The sequence below is a fragment of the Seriola dumerili genome, unplaced genomic scaffold (genome assembly GCF_002260705.1).
Source record: "Seriola dumerili isolate Sdu_G_001 unplaced genomic scaffold, Sdu_1.0 BDQW01000230.1, whole genome shotgun sequence".
NCBI lineage: Eukaryota > Metazoa > Chordata > Actinopteri > Carangiformes > Carangidae > Seriola > Seriola dumerili.
In genome coordinates, this window is record NW_019174485.1 from 313,728 (window position 1) to 338,184 (window position 24,457).

At 42.5% G+C, this 24,457-nt stretch overlaps 3 protein-coding genes across 4 annotated transcripts; all 3 read left to right on the top strand.

Annotated features, from left to right (window-relative positions):
• Positions 1-3,233: 3,233 nt before the first annotated feature.
• Positions 3,234-7,606, top strand: LOC111229309 (prostaglandin E2 receptor EP1 subtype-like). Its single transcript, XM_022755591.1, has 3 exons — positions 3,234-3,446; positions 4,747-5,657; positions 6,557-7,606. Exons 2-3 carry the CDS (start codon positions 4,788-4,790, stop codon positions 6,824-6,826), a joined length of 1,140 nt encoding a protein of 379 aa, XP_022611312.1. The 5' UTR covers positions 3,234-3,446; positions 4,747-4,787; the 3' UTR covers positions 6,827-7,606.
• A 752-nt stretch (positions 7,607-8,358) lies between these two features.
• LOC111229202 (interleukin enhancer-binding factor 3-like) lies at positions 8,359-20,294 on the top strand. 2 transcript variants are annotated; one of them, XM_022755425.1, is made up of 20 exons: positions 8,359-8,394; positions 8,689-8,832; positions 10,267-10,378; positions 10,831-11,021; positions 11,179-11,353; positions 11,479-11,632; positions 13,532-13,623; positions 14,174-14,269; positions 14,441-14,552; positions 14,632-14,729; positions 14,818-14,926; positions 15,033-15,173; positions 15,795-15,985; positions 16,148-16,267; positions 16,394-16,525; positions 18,147-18,308; positions 18,395-18,521; positions 18,652-18,690; positions 19,280-19,615; positions 19,776-20,294. In XM_022755425.1, exons 2-20 carry the CDS (start codon positions 8,720-8,722, stop codon positions 19,883-19,885), a joined length of 2,610 nt encoding a protein of 869 aa, XP_022611146.1. In that variant the 5' UTR covers positions 8,359-8,394; positions 8,689-8,719; the 3' UTR covers positions 19,886-20,294. The 2 variants fall into 2 exon arrangements, with proteins under 2 accessions (XP_022611146.1, XP_022611147.1); XM_022755426.1 differs by lacking the exons at positions 8,359-8,394; positions 8,689-8,832 and adding an exon at positions 9,832-9,846.
• Positions 20,295-22,154: 1,860 nt separating this feature from the next.
• acp5 (acid phosphatase 5, tartrate resistant) lies at positions 22,155-23,986 on the top strand. The gene is made up of 6 exons (XM_022755628.1): positions 22,155-22,241; positions 22,401-22,491; positions 22,599-22,798; positions 22,910-23,034; positions 23,145-23,490; positions 23,583-23,986. The coding sequence occupies exons 2-6, from the start codon at positions 22,401-22,403 to the stop codon at positions 23,820-23,822; spliced, it is 1,002 nt and encodes a 333-aa protein (XP_022611349.1). The 5' UTR covers positions 22,155-22,241; the 3' UTR covers positions 23,823-23,986.
• Positions 23,987-24,457: the final 471 nt, after the last annotated feature.

Genomic DNA, 24,457 nt, shown 5'->3' on the forward strand with positions numbered 1-24,457 from the left:
AGCACAGTTACTGGCAAACCAAACTCCTGTCTGCTCCAAAGCGATTCACATGGTAAGAAACAGTCAATCTCTCTGACATACAGGCATGTGCTCTAGCAGAACGGTTTGGCGAAATGGCCGTTGAGAGGAACTGTTGAACAGTTGTGGTGGGGGAGTTTGGAGTCTTGAAGCCAAGATGGAATACTTGTGTGCACATGCAACAAGAAAACGTTTTGAAGCTTTTTCTCCAATATTACATTTCCAACTTCATGAAACGATAGAGATCTCACTGTAAACTTTTCCAGGCTGAAGAGCTCTTCCATCTCAGAGCGCTTCTGAGATGATCAGGTATGCAGTCAGTGGGTTTTTTTTTTTTTTTTCACTTTGTGGTCAGTGAAAGGGGAAAGGGTGTAGAAGGAACCTCAAGCCCATAAACCCTAGACTTGGTGTTGGAAGAGCCAGTGGTCTGCAGAGGCCAAATGGCACCATTTGCAAGACCGAGTGATGAGAAAAATGGGGGCAACAGGGTCTCCTTTCAGAGCTGGAGGAATAACGCACATGGCGGCCAGACTCCTGATTGTTGCACTTAAAGAGTCTAAATGGGCACCAGGAAAGGAAGCGATCAGACATGAATTATTGGTTTTCTGGTCCAAGAGCAGCAGACACTGAAACATGCCTATTCTGATGTGCTAATAAGATGTATGAAGCTAATAAAAAATAAAAAGCAATCTAACCTCTAATCCTGAATCCCTTCTGTGGGCTTTGAAATCAGCAACAGTCTAGTCAGAACTGAGCGTGCATAAATTCACAGTCATCTGTTTTTGTGTTTGACGGTTACTATGTGTGTTTTTACTATAATAGGTCAACAGAAAAATACAAGCTAAGTGAATGGTAGCGTGACTCTTAAGGATGGCAATAGTCTGTCATTCATCTGTCAGTGCATTATTTTGGTCCTGACTGAACTATTTTAATGGACGGCCATGAAAGATAACGCAGACATTCATTATCCCCAGAGGATGAATCCTTTGCTTTACTTTTCTTCTAGAGCCAGATTGACAGTTTTATTCAGTTTTAAAGATTTTGGGGGGAATTTGAAGCCTTTGGTAGAGTGATGACAGGAAACAAGGGAGAGAGAGATGCAACACATGCCGCCAGACTCTAACTTCAAGGACACTGCAGTTCAGGGTTAGCATCTCAATCGCTACCCCAATTGTTTGTCCCCCCCCCCCCCCCCCCCCAAATTTTATTGCGCATTTTATGCCTTTATTATAGAGTCAATAGTCAAATTAGGTGGAGAACTAATCAGTTCGTGCTAAACATCAGCATGTTTAAAGTGTAATTGTGAGCATCTTAGCATGCTGACATTAGTATTCAACTCAAAGCACCGCCATACCTATAAAATGGATGTTGACTCTTATAGTGTCAAAGATCCTGAGAGGTTATATGCCAAGTGTGTTTTTATTCAGTGTTAGCTGGATCCCTTCTTAAACCTACAACAGATGTACCTTTGCAAATGAATCCTTCCCTAAAAGACATTTTTCATATTTTGACAGTTTAACATGTAGTTACATTCTACAATATACAGACAGGTGAATAAATGAGAAACATAACAAATGCAGATGCCTCCACACAGGTAAACTACATGGTACAATTAGCGTCCCATCATGCACTATGGTAGGTATGAAAATGCTGTGTAGACCTAGCTGATTCTGATTGTGTATCAAGATGACAAGAGGAAAAGATCTAAGTGATTTTGAAAGAGGGTTGGTTGTTGGGGCACGGATGGCAGATCACCACATCTCAATCCAGTTGAACACCTAAGGGAGATTTTGGACCCACGTGTTAGACAGCGCTCTCCACCACCATCATCAAAACACCAAATGAGGGAACATCTTTTGTAAGAAAGGTTTTCATCGCTCCAGTACAGTTCAGTCTCGTAGAATCAGCGACAAGCAGCACTGACGCTGTTCTGGCTGCATGTGGTGGCCCAACAACTTACTGCACTTACTTGGTGTTGGTTTTTCCCTTGAACTCGCCTGTCTGGATCTTCAGTTCACAGACTTGTTACACTGTTGCCAGTAGAGCCTTTTGTCCAGCTGCCTCTCGTTCTAATTTTTGTAAACCAATTTATGTGTCAGTGCCTACCTCCTCTCTCTCTCCTGTGAACCCGCAGCCAATTTGAGATGTTGCTTTTTCCCCCCTTTCCAAACCACAACTTGTGCAAGTATGTGTCCAGCTGGGCTGCCAGATCGTTGTAAAATTAAAACAAACATGACCACCTGTCCCTAGTATGCAGCAAGAGAACCAAAAGAGAGATACATCATGCCTCTTCCTAGTTTTTCCCTCTCAGCCTGTCAATCACCAAGATGAAAAATTGACATGTTTTCCTTGATACAGCTGCAAAAACCTTCAGACTAACATCAGAGTCCTGGAGGAACATCTGGATCTTTCATGAGGGCGAATATGACTTTTCCATACTATCCCTATGAGTTCCCAGAACTAATAGGTATTTGGAATTCCAAAAACACAACTGCAAAACAAATACATTTTTAGATAATTTCACCTAATTTCATCTTTTTATTTAACTCCAACTACGTGTCTGACCTACCTTCCCAGCGCTGAGGTCATTTATTCAGAGAACTGAAATAGAAAACCAGACTGATGAGCAGCACATCCACAACCGGATCTTTCTGCACATCTGATACCTCCGAGGTTATTTTGAGCGCAGAGTTGCGCATTAAACTGTAAAAGAAAATGAATGTGTGCCGTGAAACTGAATCTGTTCACATCGATCCAGGCTCTTCAGGAAACAAAACGCTGAACAATTTAACTTAGGCCACAACGAGTAAAAGTCACAGACTCTAACCAAGCGCGTAAATCCAAACAACGTGGTGACAAAGTTATGACTGAAACATCTGCAGCAATGTAAATCAAAGCAGCTTTGGTGTCCACAATGTGCTGCCAAAAGATAAAACAGGCCTGTTTGAGATAATTTCTTAGAAATGTAGGGGACACACGTATAGTGAGTAAGGACATTAAACTGTGCTTACTGGCCGGAGACGTAATGTAAACACAGAGCAGCGACGCAAAGCGCAGCAGCAGCAGCAGCGGCAGCGGCAGCGGCAGCGGGGGGGGGAGACGTGAACTTGGCTAAGGGGGGGGGGGCAGAGACGCCCACACAGACTGAAGGCGGAAAGACGCGCTATAAAAACGTGCTTCTGTGTTTTAGTGTCAGTGGGGATCCTTTACAACCTTCAAGTCGCCATGCAGCAGCCGGACGGATCCAGCCATGGACATTATCCCGCAGCGGAGTTTATCAAAGGGAAACATGAATTCTGATGTTAAGGAAAAGACATTTCTTCCTCTGTTTCTGGACCGCTGAGAGTATCTGTGGATATCTGTTACACACGGAAAACTATCTTTTGGATGTTCAGCTGCACTGAGAGGGATATCAGAGCTATGTAGTGGTGAGTCATGTCTTCATTTAAAATCGTATCATAATAAAAGCAACGAATAAAGTTTACTTTTTTTCTCCAGAGAAAATTACTAAGAAATAGAACTGGGTTGCCTCTTTGTTAAAAACCTGATAGATAGCATTTATACTGTTTTTTAATACTATGGTTTTAATTTTCCAGTTCTGCAAACGGGTGCAGATCTGTGCGGTCACTGGCGTTTCTAATGGCAGCTGTTCCCCAATGGACAAACTGCTCCATGAGAAATTATGAAGGAATGAGCAATAGAGAAATGCATTTCTCTCTCTCGCTATTTTCTTAAGTTGATTTACGTCACATTGGACTCCATGAGAAACACTGTCAGCAGCTGATATTCTCAAAAAATCCATAACTCATAACTCATTCTGGGAGAAATCTGAGCAGTAATTACCTTGTAAGGTCAGTGTAGACAACAAAAATCAGGTACTATATTACTATGATGAAAGATAATATACCATAGCTCTCAGTGTGCTCTGTTCTGGTGTTAACTGCTTTATTAGTTAGTGTGTTGCTGGGAGGACGGTCCTGTTTACGACCTGTGTTTGACCTCCAGCCAAACTACACCTGAGTGAAGAGAAACCACTCTGCATCATGGTTATTGATTGACACATCTTCACTGTGTCTGTGACTTCTGCTTTTTTTTTTTTTGACACCATGCACAGAGCGACCCACTGTTCAACTCAAGTTCAAATACAGTTTCATAAGAAGAGAGTCTAGTCAGGTCTAGCCATATTATCTGTGAAGACTTTGTAGTTGTTCAATTCTTTTTCTGTTTCGTGGGCCTCAAATTCTGATCTTAAAAGATACAAGTTACTAATTTAAGGCAAAAACCAACATAAATGTTGTAAGTGAGGTGTTGGGCCACCGTTAGCTTCCGAAACAGATTGACAAACACTGTTCATCCAAAACATAGTTCCTCATTCTGTGTTTTGATGATGGTGATGAGAGCGCTCTAACTCGCCCAACACAATATCTTATAGATGTTCAGTTGGGGCTGTGAAGGCCACGGCATATGATTCACAACCTTTTCATATTCATTAAACCATTTAGTGTGTGTGTGTGTGTGTGTGTGTGTGTGTGTGTGTGTGTGTGTGTGTGTGTGTGTGTGTGTGTGTGTGTGTGTGTGGAAGTGTTAATTAAATTTCCACCTTCATGTTAAGCATGTGTAACATTTACTGCTTTTAATTAGACTTTTAATATCAACAAAACAGAATTTTACTTTGATCCAGTTTATGAACAATTGAAAAATCAGATCTGCCTCTTCTTTCTCTTGCAGCCTCCTGTAACTATGGACCCCATGACCTCTAGAGTTCAGTGATGTTAGCTTTGAGCCACTACAACTCCTCGGCCTCCCCGCTCCTCCCTCATTTCTCTAATGACAGTGCAGGGAAGGTGGAGGTCGGGGTGGCTGTTGAGGGCCTGTTGCAGCAGGGAAACTTCTCCTCTGTGCAGCCCAACACCAGCGGCGTCATTGTCGTCATACTGTCCATGACGCTGGGCATCATCTCGAACATTGTGGCCCTCTTTATCCTGGCTAACGCCTACTCCCTCCAGCGCCGGCGCTCCAAAGCCACGTTCCTCCTGTTTGCCAGTTCACTGGTGGTCACAGATTTCATTGGCCACGTGATCCCTGGTGCCCTGGTTCTCCGACTCTACCTGCATGGAGGTGTGCGCCCAGAGGACTTCGACTCTTCTGATGGCATGTGCCAGTTCCTGGGTGGCAGCATGGTGTTCTTTGGCCTGTGCCCACTCTTCATGGGCTGCGCCATGGCTGCCGAGCGCTGCCTGGGTGTCACTAGGCCGCTGCTGCACTCGGCCCTGGTCACCAAAACCCGCACGAAGATCTGCCTGTCTGTCATCTGGCTGGCAGCTCTGTGCGTGGCCATCCTTCCCTGCTTTCAACTGGGATCTTACAACTACCAGGACCCAGGGACCTGGTGTTTCATTAACGTGCTCAGTGACACTGAGGAGGTGGATGTGGCGTTTGTGGTGCTGTTCTCTGGACTTGGTCTGACCTCGCTGGCTGTAGCGATGGTGTGTAACACCATCAGCGGACTGACGCTGGTGCTCGCTCGGCTCAGGAGGCAGCCCGGCTCCCATCACTCTGCCAAGTCGCACGACATAGAGATGGTGGTGCAGCTGGTCGGCATCATGGTCACCTCGTGTATCTGCTGGAGCCCTCTGCTGGTGAGTTTCAGGAAGTACAATGAGAGGGAAACGTACGGCGTGGTCATCTTCACACTGGCGCTCTGAGAGCCCTCTGTCAGGTTACATAATAATAAAAAAAGCCAGCCATGCTGCTACTATTAAGTCTACTGTTGGTCAGCTTTATATGTCCTATAATATAATATATATAGAATATAATTTTTACCATAAGCCTTTAAACAACACTCTAGTTCACTAACACATCACTTATGTTGCGTGCTTGACGGACAGCTCCCTCACTGCCTTGTCAGTTTTGTTTCACCTGTTGCCATCGGCATGTAATTCCCAGCATTCAACTGATGACCTTCAGTAGGCTGAGCAGATCGATAGTCTTCTGAGCATCGGTTACAGTTCGAGCATCAGTGGGATCGATTCCAAAAGAAACACGATCCACCTCACATTAGACCACAGCCATCACCTCATTCGTTCAGATTTTACACATTAAACGTTTGTTATTTACCATGAAAACTTTTGTATTAAGCTGCAGTGACGTCAAAGTACATTACAGCTTTTAATAATAAAAGTGTATCCAATATTTTCAGGACAAACACTTTGTGCTGTCGCTCACCCTACTTTTACTTTTACTTTTACTTTTACTTTTACTTGCGCTCAGCCTTCAGTTCAGGTGTACGGCTTGTCAGGTTGAGGTAGGGTCATGCCCAACTATGATTAGGCAGGAGGGAGGATTTTTAACAAAACACTTATTTACCTGAAGGTAAAGGTATTTAATGTGATGTAAAAACAATACTGGTGAGCATCCATTTGTTGTGTTTTTATGAAATAAACTAGATCACTTTAAGATGTTGTTATCGTGTTATTTTTGAGTAATTTTTGCTTTACCATCCAAACTCTAATTGCAAGCATGTGTTTCATGCTTGCAGATCTTTGGCCTGATGTCCGTGATCCACTCCTACACAGGATCCATCGGGGACGACCTGTCCAACTATAAAACCCTGATGGTGATGGGCGTGAGGCTGGCCACATGGAACCAGATCCTCGATCCCTGGGTCTACATACTGCTGCGCCGCACCGTCCTCCGCAAAATCTACCTCATTGCCAAGTGCCAAGTGGGCCTGAGGGGTAATATATTAGGCCGCTGGGAGCCGACCTCTTTTCCCAGCTCAGAGAAGAAGGAAGTCAACCAAGTGTGATTGTTGTGGATGTACTTTGTCACCATGTTATTAAACATATGAAGATCTCAAGACATTTAGATGGAGAGACCCACATAGCAGCAGGTGGAAAGAACAAACTTTGTAACTGTATACCAGTTTAGATGTGAAGTATGACATTTCTCAGCTGGTCCACTTTAGAAATGTAATGGATTCAACTAAAATCTCTCTTTCATACTCCATCAACGTTTACCAGTGAATTCATTGTCCTTACAAATGGAAGCTAGCTAATGCTGTGATTTTGCACAAAATATCATAAACTTCGTACTGTTTACTTATAATAAGTGAACATTCCTTATTATTATTATTATTATACTCTTATTCGGAAACTCATAACAACAAAAGGGCAAAGATGTCGGCTGCAGGATATGAAAGCAGTATTAACCACGCCGCAGAGGGCTGCAGGAGTGATTTACAGAGCAACTGAGTATTATTTTATTTTATTTTTCAACCTCATTTTCACCAGCTTTGAAAGTAAAAAATAAATAAATGGCACAGCGACTTGCTCTTATATTAGACAAATGTGGATTAATTGAACTGTAACCACCAGAGGGAGCTCAAGAATAAACCCAGAGGTATTTAGAGTGTATTTGTGATGATAAGTATTCTGCTGAATGTATTTCATAAAGGACTGTTAATATTCAAATACTGTGGAGTTTATGAATGTTTAAGTTTAAATATGCTTTTCAAGTGTTTATTCATTGCTTTATGTGAAACAATGTAAGATTTTATAAGTTGATACTTGAACTGTACCCTCAATTTACTGAGGAAATGTAAAGAACTTTGAATGTAAATAAAACAATGCAATGTGACATATAACCCTGAATTTTTGTATTTCTCACTGACAAATTGTCATTCCATAACAAACTGGCCTGTTTTGACAATGAGTATATTTGGCTTGGTTAGTATATGTACTACACCACATACAGTAGAAACTAACTGTTTTCTGCCAGTGAAAGAAAATAAATATCCCCAGGGTAAGTCATAATTATGACTTAATTATGAGATTAAAAAAGTCATAATTATGAGACACAAAAGTCGAAATTATGAGACACCAAAGTCATAATTATGAGATAAAAAGTCATGAGACACAAAAGTCGAAATGATGAGACACCAAAGTCATAATTATGAGATAAAAAGTCATTATTATGAGACACAAAAGTCGAAATTGTGGGATACTTTAGCACAAGTTGCAGCAGCTCTTTGGCGTGAGATCTATTAAAGTTGACACTGAGATGGATTGTAAGTTCATAGAGGGCTACTTTTAACGTGGCTTTACAACTAATGAAATACTTAATTAACTTGCAAATTCACATGGGGTTGTACGGAGTACGGATTGGTTATGCACCAAAACACCAAAGCAAATTCCTAATATGTTAAAATGTACTTGGCAGTAAACCTGTCTCTGTCCACACTCCAGCAAAGTAGGTGGCGGTAGTGCTACCCAACGGTTGCCATGCGCCATATGACGGACAGAAGAAGAAGGAGAACGAGGAAAAATAAAGAAGAAGAAGAAAAGGTGGAAACGACAGAAAGGTCTCTCGTTAAAGGTAAGTCCTAACTACCTGAACGAAACAGACTGAAGACAGCGGTATTGTACAAAGTGACCGTCTCTAATGCCAAACGTACTAGCATGCTGGCTAACGTTAGCTTGCTGCCTAACACCAAGTGGGCGGCCAGTGTTGTAAACATCAGCTAATTAGCTGTCACAGTTTATCGCAGCAGCTTCCCTGCACAGAGGACGGGAAGGTAAACGTCTATTTTTGTCGGACAGATGTTTTAATCATCCGCCTGTCATCGACCAGTTGCACAATGGCTAACAAGGGATTTTGCTGCTAAAACAGGTGGTAGCTTCTGCACGAAAGTCGTGACAGCATGGCGGCCGCTGCAACGCCAATGTGGGATGAGCACCAGGCGTATGAGGAGCTGCTGTACTGGGACAGTCTGATCCAGCAGGGCCACCGGCTCCTCCCGCATGATTTTGATAGGTAATAATATAATGACACTGAGATATGGTAAAAGTAAATGTATTTATATACTACATTTAATCGTTATACTACAGCTTTACATTAAAATGCACACAGCCACAAGTAACTTGGACAGGAGAACACAAATGATGGGGATGGACGGATTAAGCCTCATGAAGCTTTCTCCTGATTGTCTGAGGAAAAGAGCCAAAACTTTAAAGCTTTGATGAAAGAACTGACCGTGACATCTAGAGATTTGCAGAAACTACAGCAGCCATTAAAGGGAGTGCAGTCAGCATAACACTCGCTCTCTGTATGTGCTATAAGAGCCTAACAGTGAATATGATATTAAATCAAGGATGTAGTTTAGAATGTTCTAAATTTATTGGAGTGCTATGCTACACTAGATGTGATTATTCCTAAATTCACAGATGTGCAGTATCATGTAAACATGTAAATGGGTTAAATTGTTATTTTCTACAATAAAATTAATCAATATCAATAATGATTTTCATAAGTGCTATATAAATTAATTTTATTATATTATTATACGGCAGTGTGCTGTACAATCAGAAATACAAGAGAATTTGGTGGATGTGCATTTGAACGTGGGGCATTTTTGTGGTTGTGGAAAAGTGTGTTTATGTTTTCACTGAGGGTTTTATTTGAAAATAGAGCCCTGGGCTTTAGACGGTTTCTTGGAACTTGGAGCTTTGGAAAAGATCCTTTCACATGCCCCTGAGGATGCTGGCGAGCAAAGATATTGCATAGTCATCTGAAAGAAGTGGGGATATTCAGGCTTGTGAGTCACCCAGTGCTGTAGTGGGTCCTCTGGACTTGCCAATTGTGCGTCTTTCAGATACCTAGACAAACACAATATTTGTTACTGGTACTTTAATTAGATATATTTAAATTACAGGTGATAAATGCAAACCATACCTCTCGATGTTGGCAATGTTTGAACTGTTCAAACCTCTCCCCGCCCACCCCAGTGGTTCAGCGACATTTGAAGCTTCAGACGTCATCAGTCACATGGTAAAAGCAGTTTGATACAAGCTTCATGCAAATGAAACGAGCTTTGGAGCCTAGCTTTAGATCAACCATCAGTAACAATGAATAAAATGATAATGAACTATTTAAAAAAAAGAAAAAAAAGAATATAAATTAAAATGAAAAAAAGACCACAAATATATCCCTACACACTCACAAAGTACTCCTCAGGTTCAGTGTTTACACTTTTAGTGTCACAGCCCATTGAATTAAATGTGGGATTATTATACAGCACAGATCAAGCTTTATTAACCATTTTAAAGTGTCAATGAAAAACGATGATTGCTGTGCTACTTAGCATTTACCAAACATCCCATTTCACATTTATTCATTGATGTAGCACCTGCTTTTGTCTGAAACATCTGAGCTTGTCGTCAATGTCATTCTGTGGCGTCCTCCTTCTAGATACGAGGAGCTGCGTTACTGGTACGACTGCCTGTGCTACGAGGAGGAGCTGAGACAGTATCATGACTACATCGCTGCTATCGAGGAGATTGAGGATAAACAGCATTATGAGGTGGTTCTTTCCCCTGCTAAATTGATCAAGACTCGATAATCCATAGGCTTCTTTTCCTTCTTTCACTCTAAGAATGAACATCTAGTGTTTTTCATCACCGTTTTATTTCCTGGTGTGGTTTAAAAAGACAACTCTTCTCCTGCAAGGAAGCTGTATCCTGTGCATGTTAATTTTTCTTTTTCCAAATTTTTTTAATCATGCCTATCTCAACTATTCCCACTAATTTTATACTTCTCAATTCTATGTTTGCTTTGCTTGTTATGTTTCACTAGAATATATCGGTAGGTAAGGAAAGAACTGCTCTTAATGATGAATCAATCATCTGGTCATTACAGAGCAATTTCAAATGATTGATGATATGATTACAGTATGAGCCGAACATTTTCTGTCATCCACACTATGTTTATCTTTTCTCCAATACAAACCTTGCTTCTCTGGTTTTTCCAATGAAGGAGGCTTCATCCCCCCAGGTGCGCACGCCATATGATCGCCACGTGATGGCCAAGCACTCTGAAGTGTACCCCTCAACAGAAGAGCTGGAGGCGGTGCAGAAAATCGTGTCCCATGTGGAGTGTGCTCTGAAGACTGTGTCTGACCAGATGGATACTCCAAAAGACAGCAAAGAAAATACAGAGGCACAGAGGTAAGCAAAGTGTCCAAATGGGCTGTGCCAGTTGTCACAAGTGACTACAAAGTATGTCAAATGAGTTTTAAAATGCATGAGTCCTTTTTTAAATCTAATTAATATAAATAATTAGATCATTTTTTTTTTTTTTTATATATTCTTTTCCTCCTTGCAGTCCAAGTACTGATTCTGAAGAGCGTGTCCTGCGTGGGGTTATGAGGGTCGGCTTGGTGGCCAAAGGACTTCTGCTGAAGGGAGACAAGGACCTGGAGCTGGTGCTGCTTTGTTCGAACAAACCTACTATCACCCTGCTTCAACAAGTGGCTGAAAAGCTAACTGAACAGTTAGAGGTAGAAATGTACCTGCAGTCGTTTTATGTCATTCTCCATAAACACAGATTTGGAAGATTGGGTTGTTTTTGAGATTTAAAGAGTTCATCTTTGCATTCCTGACTGTTTGTTCCTCTTTTTAACAGGCTATTTCAGTTGGGGCGTACACAGTGAGCCAGTGTCCAGGGGATGCAGCCATTGTTGTGACAAGTACAAAGGAGTCAGCCCTGACTCTCACTATCCACTTGACATCACCTCTCATCAGGACTGAGCAAGAAAGTAAAACTGCAGAAGAAGAAGGTACATATGTCGGTCCAGCCTGCAACTAGACATCAGCTCCCACAAGGCTGATCTGTGTGTTCTCGGTATGCAGACACTATACTGCTCCACTGATCTGTGCTTTGCTCTGGCAGTTCAAACCAAACAAGTTAGCCACCTGCATCATCAGATTAAACCTCAGTGGAGCTTGTACAGTGTCTTAGACCAAGGCCAGTGAACAACCAACGGATGTTGGCTCTTCACTCGCTCGAGAGTCCTGTCGTCGTTTTGTGACAAACTGGTGTTTGCCAGCAACACATTTCCTCTGTAGTCGCTGACACACTCTGCACATGTTGTTAATGACATTGCCTCAGTCATAGAAAAAAAAGAAAAAAAAAACTTTGTGTATTCTTGTTGAATTGTTTTCATGTTTAAAGTGAAGGCTTTTTCAAGAATAACAAGTTAAAGCGCGCACTGCATGTACTTGATGCTGAACATGTACATTTGGCACCAGCTGCAGCAAAACTGATCGGCAAGAGGAGTTTCCTTTGGTTTCTCAGAAGAGAGTTTAAATTTAACCAGACAGGAAAAAAAGTAGGAACACCTAAGTGATTGTCTGTTTATGTATGAATTTGTTTGTTAGTTAGTGGAGTGTTTGTGGAGCTTCCGTGTTAATCAGCATGAGCTGTATTTACACAAGGGTCTAAAGTTACAGTGAGTTCTTTTAAAGGTCAGGGGGGGAGTTTGCTGAAGCCCCATGTACAGAACCATACCGGTCTCAGTGCAGTTTTAGTCCATTTACTACACTGCACACTGGGGCTGCACATTTGAAATTGTATAATAGCTTCCACAATGAGTCAGACAATGAGTCAGACCTGATCAGGTGCAGCTATGACACTTTGTATTAAAGAGGGTCTGCTCAAGTAGATTGAATCAAACGCTCCATAGTCACTGGTAAACAGTCTGAGTCATCTGGTGTTTGTCATGGGCTGATAGATGTGCCTATGATTCCCAAATATGGCTGCTGCTGCTGCTGCTGCTGCTGCTGCTGCATATGAGAACTATTTAAACAGCTGTTGTGGAACTGCATCCTCCTCATTAGGATTATTGATTTTTATTTGATAATATTACATTAATGTAGTGCCTTCCTTATTAGTATTACTCATTAAATGTAATATTTACTGGTTTGTTTGTCTTAAGAAGACACCAATTTCATGTCAAGACTTAATTTTATGTAAAGAAAAATTTTAATATGCAAGCTTTTATCATGCAGTCTTGTTTTAATCTCTCCTATTGCTCATTCAACCGTTCGTCGTGGCGTAGTTTTGAAATCAAAAGGTTGGGGGTAGATTAGCTGAATTGTAATTGTAGTGTAGAAAATGAGCTAAAACTTGCACACAGCTGGTATGGCTCTAACCTTTTAATAAGGCCTGCTGAAGCCAGTGTTGGGACAGGGACTCCATCAGTTTTGCTGCAGTGTGGGGCAGACGTGTAGATTCTCTAAATGCTTGTGATTTACAACTGATTGCCTTTTAGTTTGTCAAGTTTTTTAGGAACGCTGGACCTTTGACCAACTGGACACACTGTCTCAGGAGGGGGGGAAAGCAGCAAACCCAAGCCGAGGGGCTGAGGGAAGGGGGTATTTATTGTAGTTTTTACCCAGTGCATACATTAACAACATGCTATGCAATGTTGTAAATACTACTGTGTCTCTATGACAGTCTTTTTTGCTTCCACTTTTCATACACTGTGGAAGATTTAGCTGGGATCTGTGACAGGTGACTGTCTGGTTTGTTGGACCAACATTACACATTAGGTACTTGCGACCCCCCTTCCCAGCTGCTGGTGGTTTGTGGGAAGCTGCTACTCCCTGAGCTGCAAGACAGAGCCAACCCCCTTGGTCAAACTGTACCTTTTCTTCTTACCCCACCTCGTCAATAGAAACGCGAACAGTCAACGATCCGCCGGACGTTCTGGACAGGCAGAAATGCCTAACTGCCTTGGCGTCTCTCCGCCACGCCAAGTGGTTCCAGGTTTGCATTCACGTCCTTATTTGTACTTAAGGTTGAACTGTTTCTTTGAGTGATCTCTTTATTTTATCTCAATTTAGAGTGAGTCACAGTTTTTAACTGTGCTGTCAGTTGTAGTTGATGTAGCTCATAATCCTAAAATGTCAAAGTTGAAGAATGTAAGAAGAGTGATCTGCTGATCCATACCAATGACAGAATTAAATCAATCATTGGTATCGACACCAGCATCCAATCTGATTGATTAAAATCTCGTCTGCCAGACTGAGCTGTACAACAAAGAGCAAGTGGGCATGTCTAATGTACAGTGGAGTCCATTGGTTTGAGACTGCATTACCATTCAGGTGAATGGGAAAGTGGTCCCAGACTTTTGAACCCCACTATACATATATATTAGTTTTAACAGTTGTTGATCTGGAGACGGCTCAGTTGTTCTGACCTTCTGTGCCTGCCTTGTTTTCCGGGTCTTTTTGTGGGAACCCTGAAAGCACAGGGGTGAGGTCACATCAGAGTCTGCAGCTTCTCCCACTGAACAGGCTTTTGTTTGTGTCTCCAGGCCAAAGTCAGCGACCTGAGTTCTGCCGTTGTCGTGATCCGGATCATGAGGGACTTGTGTAACCGTGTTCCTACCTGGATGCCACTCTCAGGATGGGTAGGGAAACCATTGTTGCACATTATATTAGAGCAGCAACAAAGAAGTAGTTGTGTGTAAACCAACTCCTTTTTAGATCTGTGATCAGTTTTTTTTTGTTTTGTTTTTTTCTCAATAGAGCAACATCTTGATAAGTAGTCTGTGTACTAGCTGCCCTTTTTCTCCACACAGCCTCTTGAACTGCTGGTAGAGAAAGCTATTGGTACATCTGAGAGACCAATGGGAGCAGGCGAATCTTTCCGCAGGGTTTTGGAGTGTGTTGCATCTGGAATCCTCCTTGAAGGTGAGTTTGTCAAACCAGCATGAACGTTCATACGCTGACCTCAGCATTAATGTACTAATTTATCTGTATGTGTGCAAAGATGGCCCTGGAATTAAAGATCCATGTGAGAAGGAAACAGTTGATGCCACTGAACATTTAACTCTGCAGCAGCGTGAAGACATCACGCAGAGTGCTCAGGTAAGATGAGGCCGCTTATACATGCAAGCACAAGCGCACTCATATTTTTTAACTCTGGAAAAGTATCTAACTTCTATATTTTTCACAGTTTGCCTTGAGGCAGTGTGCATTTGGACAGATGCACAAGGTGTTGGGGAGGGACTACAAACCTATAAAGCCACGGAGGTCAATGGGAATCAGTGGCAAAGATGGTACAGGTACCTACTGATCTGCAATCTCTCCCCTTTTCATGTCGCTCAGGAATCATTTCATGCTTTCATGAAAAGGATCTGTTCTCAGGCTTGTCTCTGTCGTTTCCTGCAGCTCAGATAGGTCCTGCTGGTCCTTTCAGCCTGCCAGCTAAGAGGTCGTACTCTGAGGTGGAGAAAGAAGAGGACGAGCCCCATCTCAACAGCAAACAGAGGAAGTTTCTCAAGTTCCAGAAGCGATTTCAGAGGAAATCATGTAAGTAATTACTCTGAGGCCTTGGTGAAGGCCTGAGCCTTTTAACTGCCAAATGATTCACTTTGATTGTGGACGCATGACCTGGCAGGTGTAAAATGTTTCCTAAACAGGAGAAAATTACCCTAATCAAATCAAAGTCTTTAACTTCAACCCCCTGATAGATTCACTTTTTTTTTTTACAGTGGCAAAAAAGCCTGTTTTACACAACCTGTTCAAAGCGGTAATGTTGCACCTTTATTCCACCTCACCGTTCTGTGTAAGAGGGGGGCTATTTAAAGGGAGCTAAAGATTGTTAATGCACATGGGTACATGACTTCTATCTTCTTAGTGTATGACACACAGAGTTGGTGTCAGCAATGCAAATGCTGAATCTGGAATATTTTAAGTCAGTTGCCAGAAAGCTGGTGTTTTAGTACACAACCTTTTTCTGTAAATGTGCTAAATAAAATATTAAATAATAAATTATTCAAAGCTGCCAGTGTTGGGGAATACAAGTAATTAAATGAGGAAATGCTGCCAAATTACTACTTATTATGTGTAAGGCAAATCTCTAAATTGATTGAATTAAATTATTTGATTGCCTTCTTTGTGCCTTTCTTTACCTGTTCCTTGTCTCTGTAGTCACTGATGATTTTAGCATGAATGCTGTGATGCGTCTGAACCAGTACAGACCTGGCCTGGAGTACCGGCTTACATCTCAAACTGGTCCAGTCCACGAGCCGGTCTTCACAATGGCTGTGGACTTGAATGGGAAGACCTACGAGGCCACTGGGCCTTCCAAACGAGCGGCCAAGCTTAATGTAGCCACCAAGGCAAGACTGCAAACCCATTTTTGACCCCTCTGTTCACCTGTTTTCCTGTTGTGGTTTGCTGACTGATTCACAGACATGTCTCTTAGTTACAGTCCAACGGGGCATGTAAATGAATGAAGAGGTGTTCCTGTCAGTTCATGCTTTGACTTTTGTCATTCACAGGTCCTGCAGGATCTCGGTCTTCCAACAGGCTCAGAATCTAAGTCAGAGTCCAGTGGTGACGGTGAAGGAGTCCAGGAATCAATAAAAGCTGCTACCACGTCCTCCACTACATCAGAAGACGTATGTAGATGTGTTCCTCCATCTGGAGTGGTGTATTTAAAAGCCTCTTTTCAAAAACTGAGAGGAGAGGAGGAAAAAGATGTTCTCTTAACAGTCATTGTTTGTCCACTTCCTGTGTGTGAACAGAGCGGTCAGGGTCCCATCTTGACCAAAAATGGCAAGAACCCAGTGATGGAGCTAAATGAGAAGCGGCGCAGCCTGAAGTACGAGCTGTCTGCAGAGACGGGCGGCTCCCATGAAAAGTGTTTTGTCATGGAGGTGAGTCGGCACAGGAAACACACACAGGAAACAAGACTATATGATGATCCAAAGGTTTCTATGTTTTGGTTTCATCCTTTCCTTTCCACGTGTGTATTGAATGCTACAAATACTACAATTGAGCCTTTAAAGAGGACCTATTATGGCCATTTTCAGTGTCCATCATTTCATTCTTGGTGTCGACTAAAAAAGACTGACATTCTTTAATGTTCTGAAAAGAAATTATTTTTCTTCCGCTGTACATTTTATACTGTACCCTCTTCACCCTCTGTCTGAAACGCTCTGTTAGAGTTCAGGGCTCTTTAAGGCCCGCCTCCTCCCTCTGGAGGAGCTTGCTGGCAACTACCATGGCAACATGTTCCAGATGTCATGTGTAAACAAACGGTTGTGGCAGCTTGGTTCTGCCTTATGGGTTTGAGCCAGAGTCCTGAACCAGAAGATGACAGACCTGCTCCACCTTCACAAGCTGGACTGGAGTAGAAAACGAGCGTACCCACTGTCAGGCAGCCGGAGTGCGGGAAGAGGCAGAAATATGGAGAGTGCTGCGAATAAAGAAGCCGGACAGTCTGCAAAGACTTTGGATGACAATATTCATAACTTAAGAAAAGAAACCCTTTTGATTTTTTACGTGTGGACACTTCCGGACTAAATATAAATAATGGAGGAACAGACAGACAGTCGAGAGGTAGGGAGTCTCCACCGAGTCACCTCCTGCTGGTTTACGATGCAGGTAAAGCTGAATGAATTAAACTTTAGTGCGCATAGTTACTGAAAAACAAACCGAACGGTTGAATTATGGATAATTTCTCTGAGCTAAGAAGGTATAGCTTGTCAATATTGACAAACGTTTAAGCATTTATATCTTCGCTGCTGCTTCTTCTTACTAACGTGATCAGGTCGCAGTAACACGGTTAAACATCACAGATCCACAATAATAATTCAGACTGACACTGTGACCCTGAGTCCCCTGTTTGGACACATCAAGAGTGAAGTACAGCAATAACCGTTGTGAAAATAAAGCATCTAACTGTGCGTGGTTTCTGCGCGGGCTCACACTATAATGTTTGGAGCAGTGGAGGGAGCCGTGGAAAAAACTTACGTTGATTTCTCCAGGCAATCTAGAAGAAGGCGGCTACAAATCTCAAGAAAACTCTTCACCATAAGTAGTTATGTGCTGTGCTGTGTGTGGGGGCGTGCCAAGCTTGCAGGTGGGCAGCACCAAGAGAAGTATTGACATCAATAGGACCAGGAAGTAACATCTGGACCCCCAACGAGGCGTTTCATACAAATGAGAAAAGTGAGGTTTGCCCTGACAGAGTTATTCGCTCAGAAAAGCATAATAGGTCCCCTTTAATGTGGTGCCTGCAGTTCTTTGGTCTGCCCCACATCACAGCTTTGATATCAAATGTGTCAGCATGTCTGTCTCATAGAAGAAGACCACTGCAGAGTCCACTGAAGATTTTCACGTTTGTGTAAAGTGTTAAAACTTCTGACTTTGCTGATTCTTAGTGGTAGAAGGTAATAAGAATCACACTGTGACAGACAGAAATATTGAAGAAGTAATGCATGCCGATTTTAAAAGGAAGAAACTTTGATCTGTTCTCCGGTTCCTGCCTCTCAGGTGGAGGTGGATGGGCAGAAGTTCAAAGGGAGAGGCTCCAATAAGAAGGAGGCAAAGGCCTACGCTGCCCTCGCTGCCCTGGAGAAGCTGTTCCCAGACGACAATGGAGTGTCAAACACCAACAGAAATTATTCAAAGAAGAAAGTCACCTACACCGACATGGTAATGTATCTAGCTAGTGGTCGGGTCAAGTTGACTTGATTGTTGAGGGCACTTTACATCAAATTTTACTGTGTCATGTTCAACAGCACATCCCAGGGTTCGGGACTATTCGTGGCATTCCTTCAGACTCTGGATCCCGTGGCTGGGGTCCCAACAGAGGTCGCGGCCGGGGCAGAGGCAAACCGTTTCCCTCGGGACCCAGTTATAACAAGAGTAAGGAATTTTACACTTGCTAGGTGTTGGCCTAGCCATAATAAGATGAAGTAGGATTCTTTTTAAATATACGTCATTACACCTATGAGGAGATCGACTAAATAATCATTTCTTTCCATTATTTTAAAAGCCAACTACAGTTATGAGAGCAGCACTGGCACTGGCTATCGTAAGTATGAACCGCTCGTCTCTGTTAGCTCTGTGGAGACTGACGTTAGACTGTTGTGATATTTTCTGTTTGTGTTTTTAGTGAATCTGCTGAACAACACAAAATATAGACATTTTTATTCTATTGTTTTTTTTTGTTATTATTGTTGGGGAAAAAAGAAGCTTTAAAGTCACAGAGAAGCTTCACTTCACTCCCCATTTCCTGAAATAATTAATAATGTTGTTCTGTTCAAATCTTGCATGTCTCAGGTCATACTGCTGTCATGCTCTCTAGTTTGGTCCAAGTAGAGTTGCTAGGAAAGTAACTGTCAACAAATCTGATAATCGATTATTTGTTGCAGTTTTCGACTGTTTTTTGGACAAAACAAGCAATTTGAATATGACAACTTTGGGACATTTTTCCCTATTTTCAGACATTATAGATCATTCAGTTAAAAGATGATTATTAATTGCTGCCATAGTATCAAGCTTGTCTCTTGTTTGTTTTTCACCATTGGAGGAAAAATTTGACATTGTCAGAAACAAATGATTCTACATAGCAGCAATGCTTGGTTCTTGTTTTTTTTTTTTTTTTTTTTTTTTTTTTTTAGATAAGCTGTATGGTAACAACACAGCCAGCACCACGGCCAAAATCCCTGGATCTAGTGGATCAGGCAGCAACATCGGCTACGGCACCTTTTACCCTGAGAGCAGCACTACCTACTCCTCCCCACCCGTCCCCAGCTCCAACTACAGCATCACAAAGGGAGAAAGCTACCAGTCGATGCCTCCGCCCGCCGACCAGGAGAGCCCCTACAGCTACGGGTACGGAGACGAGAAGAAGAAGATGCTGACCCAAGGTCAGAATGAGGGCCAGGGAGACTACTCCATGTACAGCACCGCTTACCCCAGCTCAGTGACAGGGGGCCAAGTGTATAATAATTATGGTGAGTAAGGATGTAGCAAGTTGAACTCCAGCCCTTCTATCAATTAATGATGCTACTTTTTTGATGTTTGTTTACACTTAAAAAACGATCCAATGCTGCATTCATGTCCTGTATTAACAAAAAGAGAATTAATGCCCCCTGATTTTCCCCTGTTCCACAGGCTGGGGAAACCAGTCGTCCTGGGGCAATCAGCAGGGGTACAGCATGTACCAGGGCTTCGGAGGACAAAACCAGGGCTCATACTCTGGATACAGCGACATGAATTACTAATCATGTCATGTACAGCCTTTCTCACCTCACTATGCCATCTCTGATTGTTCACCCTCGATCATGATCCAGGGATACCACTTCTGAAAAGGAAAAGAAAAAGTTCTTGTGTCGTCTCTGTAACTGGAATTTTACAGTTTGTCTTTGTTTGTTTTGTCGCTCTTCACCTCACTTGTCTCTTAAAAGCTATTTTAGTTGACAGATGCAAGTTTATGTTTTATTGAAGTCCCCGTTGTCTTTTAACTGCTGCAACCCTCGTCATGTTCATGTTGACATGTAAAAAAAAAACATACCTGGTTTATTTTTATGTTGTTGTGTTTTTTAACCTGACATACTGGTTGTGTATCAGTATATGGTTTTGATTTGAAGCTGCTCATAGTTTTAAACTGAAGATTTATTCACTCATGTCACATAGAAATGCTCTAATAATTCTCGTAAAATAAATGACTCTTACTTTGGAGCAAAGTTTCCGACCATCACTTTGCTAATTCACAAATAAATGCATAGCTCTGATATCGATTATGACAGCTCAGATCAGAGTCGAGCAGGATCATCTGCAGGATTTGAATCATGTCTTCGGGTCAACTTGAGCTTTCCTTAAAAATGCCAAAGATACTCCTCACATCTGTGTTACCGCAAATGTTTTACAACACCCATGAATCCTGCAAATGGCTTCACATCATCAGCCAGTCCAGCATGCACATAAGGATCATCATGTAGCATGCATGGTCTATATGTCCAGCTGTCTTGTTACAATGATGTGATGAAACCTCGTTGACCCCTGTGGGGAAATTAGGTCACGGTAGCATCAAAGGTACTTGGGTTCCCCAGGAGGCATCGATAGTAGCACAAGGACACATGAAATATAATGTGGGCAATTAAAATGGTGGAGAACGAGATATAAGAAGAAAAATACAGTAATAACACTTCCATAGATTTTGTGGTGATTTAAAAGAAGAATGGTCGAAAGAGATGTCCAGACTTTTATTCTCTAGTTTGAATCCTACATATCCCATGATTTTGTACATCTTTCAAATTCCAGTCCTATGACATCATAGTGATGCCATCAGGGTCGTTTTCTCAGACAAGTGTATTTACAGGCAGTTTATTAATACACAGTTGAGTGCCCCTTCAGTCAGTGTGAGCAGTGTAAGCAATGTTTTATAATTTGCAAGCACACACTGAACAGTGTTTTCACCTGCATCTAATGCCAGTCCTTTACTGGCCAAACTGGCTCACATGTAAAGACTTGTCTTCCACTGTGTGAGGCGAAGTGATTTATGGCAGCAATAGTACATTCCCACTTCATAAGATAGATAGATACTTTATTTATCCCCTAGGGGAAATTCATGTAATGATTTAATAATAATGCACTGCTAAGCTGCTCGGCCTTGGAGCTGTTCAGCAGACAATTATGTGCGTTTTCATTATAGTGGGAAAAGGCCATTAAGTCCTGTGCACCCAAGTTTAAAGGTGGAAAACAAATTACAAGACTGCATTCTGTGAGACTGTAATACAGTTTGACCCTGCCATGAGCCGTCTGACCGCTGAAATAAACTCAGCAGGCTACATTTCTTATTCTTGATTTATCCCAAAAATATGGAAGCACAAGATTTATCTAAAAAAAAAAATAAAGGAGGAGGAAAACAGTGATTAACACTGAAGTGGAAAAAGTGGAGTCTGGACACCAGCTATAATAACCGCTGCGGATCACATGTGGCCCAGATGACCCTCTAGTCCCAAGACTGAGTCAGGGTGTGAGCAATGATCATGCCCCTGCGGTGTGTCCCAGGGCTGGTCCTCTGTCGGCCTCTCCTCCGGGAATGCTGATAAAAGGAGGGCAGGAAGAGCGCTGCGAGGACAGACAGTGTCCCGTCAGGTCATCCTGAGCACACCTCTCCAGTGAGTGCTTTATCTTTGACATTATTATCTCTGCACACCGACACCTACTCTTCACACATTCAAGCTGTTTTTCTTGTCAGCCACTTTTCTCTTCACTAGGAGTGGAATGAGGCTTTAGATGCTGCTGTACTTTTGTTTTGCGGTGTCTCTGCTGAGGCTGGTGAAGGTCATTCGATCTGTTATGTTATCTGTTATGATTCTTATTTAAAAGAAGCACAGATACACAGATATGCTTCGACAAAAAGGAAACTGTGACCTCTGACCTTATCAGACTCACACACATGGCTGCTTTGATTAGCTTCCATTAGCTCCAGCTGGAACATGTCAGCTTCAAACTGCAGCCAATCACAAGTCACCTGTCAGCATAAAAAGCAAGAGGCCATGTAGTTGTTTAGTGCGGTGGGGAGGGAAGGTGAACGGAGAAAGCAGAAAGGCGGAGGCAGCGCAGGCTTGTGTGGTAAGCTGCAGCTGTGGTTTGTCACGCTTGTTTCATGTTCCTCTTCTGTTTTCTTTGCCTATATATGAGTTTACTTTCAGTTTGAGCCAAATGTCTCGTCTCTGTTTGAGCTGCGTTTTGTTCTGTTGCTAACCGGAGATCTGTGTTTTCTCCTTAAAGATGGCACTTCTACTGGTATCCATCTTAATTGCTGCCATCTCTATGGCCCGCTGCTATCCCACTGCCTTTCAAGACCTGGTGGAAAGTAGCAGTAAGTATCGTTTCATACCGGCTTTGATCTCGACTGAACAATGTTTTTCAGCGTGTGCTCCTCAGGTTCTCAGCTCCTAAGATGTTTATCTTCTGTTCTCTTCACAGACAACAGAACCTCCATTAAGTTCCTGGCTATAGGAGACTGGGGTGGAGTGCCTTATCCCCCGTATATCACCGCTGTGCAGAAGGCTACTGCTCGAGAAATGAGCAAAATAGCAGAGCAGATGGGAGCTGACTTTGTTCTGGCCCTTGGCGATAACTTCTACTACAGAGGTGTGGACAGCGTGGATTCTCCTCGGTTTAAGGTCAGTCGAGAGAACCTGTAATGCCGTTCTGCCAAGAGTGAAAAAGTGATGATGAAGCAAACTGGTGGATTTGGTTTTTACTTGGTTTCTCTTTTTGACTCTTCCTGTCAGGACACTTTTGAGTCTGTGTACACTGCGAAGTCTCTCAGAGTCCCCTGGTATGTGCTTGCTGGTAATCACGACCACGCAGGGAACGTCAAAGCCCAGATTGACTACAGCCGCAAATCTGACAGATGGTAAGGAGTAACTTTAATAAAAAAAGTTGTATCCTCAAATGCTATTTATGGTATTTAGAGTAAGTGTTCAACTAAAAACATTTAGTTGAGCTTTGTTTACTGATTCGCAGGAAATTTCCCTCTTATTATTACGAGCTGAACTTCCGCATCCCCAACACTGGGAAGACCCTGACCGTCATCATGCTCGACACCATCATGCTGTGTGGCAACTCTGACGACTACACAGATGAGAAGCCCAGAGGCCCCCTCCGTGAGGTGGATGCCAACCGTCAGCTGACTTGGCTGCAGGAGAGACTGGCTCGGTCTAAGGCCGACTTCCTGTTGGTGGCCGGGCACTACCCTGTGTGGTCCGTGTCCGAACACGGGCCCACAGAGTGTCTGCTGCAGAGGCTTAATCCTCTGCTTATTAAATACAAGGCCACCGCCTACCTCTGCGGCCACGACCACAATCTGCAGGTTTGTACATGCAGAATGTATTGGGTAAATTTCTGATATGACATATTTTTTTTTAAAAACGCTTCGATCCCACTGTCCCCCCCCCCCTACAGTACATTGAAGAGTCCGGTGTCGGCTACGTGGTGAGTGGAGCCGGAAACTTCCTTGATCCTGATGTCCGTCACTGGAACCACGTTCCCAAAGGTTCAGTGAAGTTCTTCACCGGCCAAGCTTCAACGCTTGGAGGTTTTGTCCATGCAGAGGTCACAAAGAACAAGATGATTGTGACCTTCTTCCAGGCCAAAGGCACCTCTCTCTACCGCACCGTCCTCTCTCAAAGGGAGTTTGAATAGATGAGCTAACAGGAACAGTCATGTTGTCAAGCACATACAGTATCAGTCTACAGTGTAATTAAGTGTTAATCCTGTATTTTAAACTCTGGCATTAATATTTCACAACATTTGTTTTAAAGGGAATCAACTTTTTACATGTAAATTTACTGTGATAAAAGAATAAATGTGGTTTGTAAAGAATGTGTCTTGCCAGTTTAGTTGCAGTCTTGTTACTCATGTTTCTACCACTTATCTCTTTAATGATTTGCTTAGTGCATCATTTTCATTTGCTTTTTGTTCTGCTGAAAATGGATCTGTTTAGCTTCAGTGTAGACCGTTTTACTGAAGTCTGGTACACTTGCAGCCTTCCTCTGTGCTGACTGAAGCTACACCGCATCTCACTTTGAGCCTGTAGTTGTTAAAGGGCTCAGTCTATGCAAATGTAAAATTTCATGCTGAGTTATAAGTCAGTCATTTCAGCACATGGACATGATGCACATTTGTCCAGGGCTAACTTTTGGGGGGGGGGGTCCTTAAGTATTACAGTGTACATCCAATGTGTGAATTACAAACAGGAACTGCTAATGGTTTATTTTGGCACATTTCTAATGATGATGGTTTCCAGTTATCTTTTGACTGAGGTGGTTACCACAGTG